General features: G+C 43.5%; 1 protein-coding gene across 1 annotated transcript in view; it reads left to right on the plus strand.

The window, feature by feature from the left end:
- Positions 1 to 6,055, plus strand: part of cdh2 (cadherin 2, type 1, N-cadherin (neuronal)) — a 59,734-nt gene extending 53,679 nt beyond the window's left edge. Inside the window, 2 exon segments of the mRNA XM_054623536.1 lie at positions 1,781 to 1,945; positions 4,517 to 6,055. Of these exon segments, the coding sequence (XP_054479511.1) occupies positions 1,781 to 1,945; positions 4,517 to 4,723 (372 nt within the window). The 3' untranslated portion in view covers positions 4,724 to 6,055.
- Positions 6,056 to 6,389: the final 334 nt, after the last annotated feature.

Consider the following 6,389-nt stretch of genomic DNA (forward strand, 5'->3'; position numbering starts at 1 on the left):
GTTGAACAGACAGACGAGAGTGTGTGATACATTTTCTCATCCAAGTCCCCGCAAGAAAGCCCATTTGCCAAAATGTCAATCTATTTATTTGAGACATGTTAACGTAAGCAAGCCAGCACTACAGCCAGATTATATGAATTGTCATATTTCGTAGTTAAAGCCAAAAGTTAGCACACAGGAAATGTGTGTAATAATCCATCATTGCACAGGAAACCTGTGTATGTGCTCACTATGGCACCTGGAAGTCCCTCTATCGACTGCCATTAATCCTGTGTGATCATGTGACTACTTCTTGCCCCATTGGATGCTTTTTGTAATTAAGGTTACCGCTTTTCCAGATTCCAGGATTAAACATATGTGTACAATGTTGTTATTATTACCTGTAACGATCATGGCAACAACGATGAAATCAATAAACTCAGTTCTGTTTTTTAATTTGCCCAGCTGTGTCTCATGACAGATCAAGTGTGTAAGGCTTGGCATCGTGTAAGGCTTGGCATCGTGTCTGAATGTGGGTCATGAGGGCCAGGGGCGGCCATTTCACCAGGCCAGAGTACATGAGAGGAGTCAAATTCCCGGAGGGGGGCTGGTATGTCATTAGATCTTCCTGCTGAGTCCAGCCATTATACGTCTCCGCTGCCTTTCCTGTCACCGACTCCTGACCCCTCTGGTGTGCGACCTCCGAGAAGGTCAAACTGTAGTTTGACTGAAATTGACCGAAGATGATGGATGGCGTCACTGCGCCATGTGTGGTGACCATTGTTCCTCTTCAACTGGCCTCAGGGTTTACTGTCATTCTACCATGAAATCAAATTAAACATGAATAATCAATGTGTTTGTTTTTGGATTTGCCATGATACTTTGTAGTGTGGACTTAAGCTGGTGTTTGTCAAGTGGCCACATGCTTTGTCGTGTTTGTATATCTGGGCTGTTTGTGCATCATCACAGGGTTTATATTTATTCTCTTGTTTATTTTTACATCGGAGCGTCTGCAGCCTTTTTCTTTTTCCTTTTTTTTTTTTTTTCCCCCCTGAGAGTGAGCGTGCAGGCGTCTTTGTGTGTAAGGTACATGTACAACTAAGCAAAAGCAATTTTGAAGGGGGATATTAGAGATGGATGGATTACCGAAAATCTTCTAAAGAGGGACAATCCATCATGCACGCTTATTAGGCACACACCCTGATTCTCCAATGGCATTTTCTCCATCATATCTGCCGGCACCGGGACTCCATCCAGTCATTCAGCTCAGCTCTGCTCTTCACCACGGCCTCTTTCTCTCTTCACTCTTCCCCCCCCTCCTCCTCCTTCTTCTTCTCCTCCTCCTGCCCATGACTTTGCACAAACTGCGAGCCATTCAGGTTGCCTTGGTAATGTTAATAGGATTAGCGATGGGCTTATGCATATCCACCATCCCGTGTCTGGGCATTGATTAGAGCAGAGCAGTCGCCTGCACGTCCTTCCTGCAGCACACCGCACAAGTACAAACACTCGGCGGCGTATGATGTGGTCCTCAGCTTGGACCCCCTCAGCGCCGGCTCTTTGGATGTGTCAAATTGTCCCTGGGCGTGTGCTTCACAGACAAGAAGATTTAAAGTTTCCCCAGTGTACCCTCGACTCTTCCCCGCTGCATTCCAAACTTTAAAAATCTCTTCCCTCCACTCAGTTGAACTTCATGTGTTTACCTATTTGGATAATCACACTCCAGTCCGGGGGTCTCGTCACGCCTGCTTTAGCTAACTCCCATCTGTCTATGTGTCGTGTGTGTGTCCCCCCCCCACAGGATTACGACCTGAGTCAGCTCCAGCAGCCGGACACGATAGAGCCCGATGCCATCAAGCCGGTTGGAATCCGCCGTCTAGACGAGAGACCCCTCCACCCTGAGCCACAGTACCCCATGAGGTCAGCAGCACCCCACCCCGGAGACATCGGAGACTTCATCAATGAGGTAAGAACACCATCCAGCACACACAGTTTCTTTTTAACCACTAAGATTGTCTTGTTCAACGGTGAAATCAAATCCCAGGGAAACAGCTGAAGTGAAAGAATCAGTGCGTTTACAAAGCTCAAATTTCATTTTCGAGCTGAATGCCTTTTCTTATCATAAACTTGTATCTAAATAAACAATTTGGTTTATAGGACTCATCAAGCAGTTGCGCATCGCCTTGCAGTGCGAGGGAAACTTTAAATTGAATCAGATATTATTATTAGAATTGTTTTCATCTTTCCCCCAAGCAGAAAGAGCAGAGGCTTCTCTCATCGCACATACATCCACTCAGACACACATGAAGCCCAAAGAGTACATGACGCTAACTCACACATCAGATATAATTGTTTTTCTCCTCACTTTCCGCCCAAAGTAGAGTTATAGATGTGTCAGCATAGAAATGGGAGACGAGAGACGCAATACATTGGCTTGCTATCGGAGTGCACTGTTCAGAGTGCCCTCGTTTGCCTGAGGCCATCATTGACTCCAGCATGAAGGGAGAATGTAAAATGAAAAGAGCAGTCATGTATTTTTCACAAGCTCCAACAGACAAGAGTTTCACAGCATTACAAATGGAGTTCTCTCCTAGTTTTTGGATGGCGCCCATGTTTTTAAATTAGAAACTTGCTCTCTCAGCTCTGCTCCCCGGCAATCCATCTCTCAGATCCCTTTACCCAGACACCGCTCATTTTCGCGCTCGCCGTGTGTCGTGAATACACATAATACATTTGTCGTAACGGACGATTGAGCCGAGTTGAAATTTAATGGTTTTTTTGCGCTGCTCGATGAGGAACAGTTTGACAACGCTCACCATCCTTCATCCTTGTTATTTTAGCGCTCTCACAAGACCCTTTGGAACATTCCTAATCTGAGCATCCTGACCCAGAAAAAAAAAACGCTCACTGCAACCAGGCAACGCTGATCTGTTTTTCAGTCCCAGATTTGACTGTCGCTTAAGCTCAAGTCATGGTGGCTCTGGCGCTCACACTGTGCTGGAATCTGACCTAACTGATAAGGGCTTGCCGCCAGAGGAGCGGGGGGAGACGGTGAGGGGTGGGGGGAGGGGGAGGTGTCTGATCTCCGTCCTGAAATGTGCACACGCCCCCCAGGAGATTGTGGCTCTTAATTAAATTAGAGGGACAAATAAATTAGGCAGAGGTTTAGCATAAGGACTTTAACCTCGCAGTCGGACAAACAAAGGTCTATCAGTGAACTCCTGGTCTGTTCCCATAAAAGGTGGGGTAGGGTGGGGTGAGGGCACCAACTTGACATGACCTCTGTTGGTCACAGGTGGACACAGTGTCAAAGCTGAAGTGACTGCGTTCATTGTTTTTGTTCTTTTAGCATAGTGCCACGTTGCAGCCCTGGCAAGGTTGTTCTCTGAATAGAAACGCCAGTGGGTTTTATTACACGCCTCTGTTGTTATCTGTGGGATGGAGGCGACTCAAACCGGTGAGGGCAGCTCAACATATCTCCCAGAGTCGCGATCATCTCCAGCACAGTGGGTGACTCAGTTATCACGAAATTACGAGGCTGAGTTCTGTGATTGACTAACCTTATGAAACTGCCAGTGAGTTTTTGGTTGGAGACGGAGGGGGCCATAACCAGCGGAGCGATTATGGTTGTAATTGTAATGAACGATCCATCTGTCATATTTTCCCACCAAATTATCAGCATTGCAGCCCTGAGCAAATACTTAACGGAAGCTAACAAGTGGAAAATAATCGCTAAGTGCCCAGGCACTTTAATTCAATCCGTCTTTTTATTTGAGAGCATTTCAGCGCCGTAATGGCAGCACGGAGGAAACTATAAATCTTTGACAAGTTCCCAATGGGCTGAGGTCTCGATTTTTTTATTTTCTTTTTGTTCTGTGTCCCGTTCCTCCCCACTACTGTTAATTAATTTCTTATTTGTTGGGTAACCTGGCAGAAACCAGGCTTAGATCCAAAGTGGTTCATGGCCGAAGTACATCTCAACTCCTAGATTAGCAATCCATCAAGTCTCTTGAGTCCCGTTAGGGAATGGGGCTGGGAATCGATAGCAATCCATAAACCGCGACAAGGATTTCTGGGAATGTCGAGCACAATCTCCAAAATATAACCAGCACCACGAGCCCCGAGATAACGTGTAGAAACACGGCAATTCCTCCTCTACTGTTCAGGCAGGACTCAGATAGAGTATGATTTATTAAAGACGTTGCTGTCAAGATTAAAAGACAAAGAGCTGGAATTGTTCTGCCTCTCTTGAAGAGGGGGGGGGGGGGATTCCAGTCATCTGAGGCCGCTCAATTTTGGCTTTTGATCAAGCAGCAGATAATCCGACATCCCAGAAACATCAGGAGAGTTCAGACACAAACACAGCAGAAACTCAAAGGAACACTAGAGCCTGATTAATCTGACTTCCTGAACAAGTGGAGGTAGAACCACTGACTGGGTTTTCAGGATGGATTAGTCTGTTTGTGTGCAGAAGTGTTGTTGCGCAGACTCATATTAATCCTCTCATCTAACCGCGGTTTGATTTTCTTCCATACAGGGACTTAAGGCAGCCGACAACGACCCCACCGCTCCTCCCTACGACTCCCTGCTAGTGTTCGACTACGAGGGCAGCGGCTCCACAGCTGGCTCCCTAAGCTCCCTCAACTCCTCCAGCAGCGGGGGCGACCAGGACTACGATTACCTCAACGACTGGGGCCCGCGCTTTAGAAAACTGGCGGACATGTACGGTGGAAGCGATGACTAGAGCACACGGCCACTCTGCGAAGGAAGAAGAGATCGAAAAAAAATGAAAAAAACGAAAAGGAAAGATTTCCTGTTGATGGACACGGACGGATTCTGATATTCCCCGAGGGTGATGGAACTGTGACAGAAAAGAAAACAAAAAAATAACTAAACATTGATTCTGAATTTTTTTCAAAAACAACCAACCTAGGCTTATTGTTGTAGTCTACGCATACATATGCTTGTTGAAAGCTTAGGCATAGGCTGTGGTTACGGAGTACGGAGGATGTGGGGAGGGAACACTGGTGGGCTGTCGCCACTCGGATTGTTGGTATTGAATGCGCTCAGTTACACTTGAATTTCACAGTACAGAAGCACTGGGATATAATGTGCCTTTTTGTACATTTTTTGGATCTAAATGATTAGTTTTATGTTCAAGGCTTTAATGGTACTGACTTTTGGAGTGATTTCAAACAAAGTATGTTACACTCTGGTATGCTTCTACATGCTTTTTTTTCTTTGGTTACACAACGCTCCTGTTTGTTGAAGATTATTTAAATAAACTACAAAGACGACGAAATGAAGGATCTTCTGTTAGCTTGGATGAAAAGAAAATCAGTTAAGAGCAGCACTGTACAGTACGCTAGACTTCTAGACTTTTTCACAAAAAAAAAAATACAATTATGCAGCTGGTTGCAAATAAAGGGAGTTATGAATCATACTTTTGTAGCAGATTTTTTTTCTTTTTTCATTTGTTTCTGAGGTGATGTAGTATTTTACAAAAACAACAAAAAAACTGTTTCGGTCTAATCTATGTACACTTCATTTGCCTTAGTCATCATCTGATATTTTCAACTTTACTTCTGTAAAAAGATGTGTGTACATAATGTTTCTTTTTTCTCTTTGATCTTTTTCTTTTATTGTAGTAATGAAAAAGTGCAAAAAGTTCCAAACTTGTAAATGTATAATTTGGACTACAAATTCAAGTTTTTTGCATGTTTTTATCTTTTCATGACAACAAAAGTTAAAAATGTTGTTTCCCAAATTTATTTACAAAGTGGAAAAAAAAATAAAAAATCTGGGTGACATTAAATGTGTAGAAGTTAATTTTTTTTTTGTATAAAATGTGAAAAATTGCATTGATAAAAATGGAAAAGTAGTGATCTTGTCAGCACAACTGTTGAATTTGTACCAAAAAGGGGGTGGGGGGGAGTGGGATGACATGCTAGGCACTAATTACTGAATCAGCTTTAAGACTGGAAAAGGTTTTGGACTTAAGCCTTGAGGATAACCATGTGTACTGGAAAGCAAATTATACATCTCTGACCCCGACCATCCAAATAAAATGCTAATTTTGGAGCTAAAAAACTACACTGCCTCTTTATTTATTTGGTTTTACTCAAACTCAGCATTGTTGCAGAGGCGTAATTAGATTGCGAATTGTGCAATCTATCTCTAAGGACAATAGCTAAAAAAAAAAAGATAATTCTAATATATTTTATTAGAGGGAAGAATAAATCATTTATACCCTTCTTTATTTGTTTGCACACGTAAACAGTTCAGACCCTTTAGGCCAAGTGGTTATATGATAAGTTGTGCGGCTTGAGGGTAAGAAGTAACAATAACCTCATTCTGTAACACTATCTGTGTGTTTCTAAGCCAAGTCAAGGTCAAAGGCTCACGGAAAT

Source organism: Anoplopoma fimbria, chromosome 3, assembly GCF_027596085.1.
Source record: "Anoplopoma fimbria isolate UVic2021 breed Golden Eagle Sablefish chromosome 3, Afim_UVic_2022, whole genome shotgun sequence".
Lineage (NCBI taxonomy): Eukaryota > Metazoa > Chordata > Actinopteri > Perciformes > Anoplopomatidae > Anoplopoma > Anoplopoma fimbria.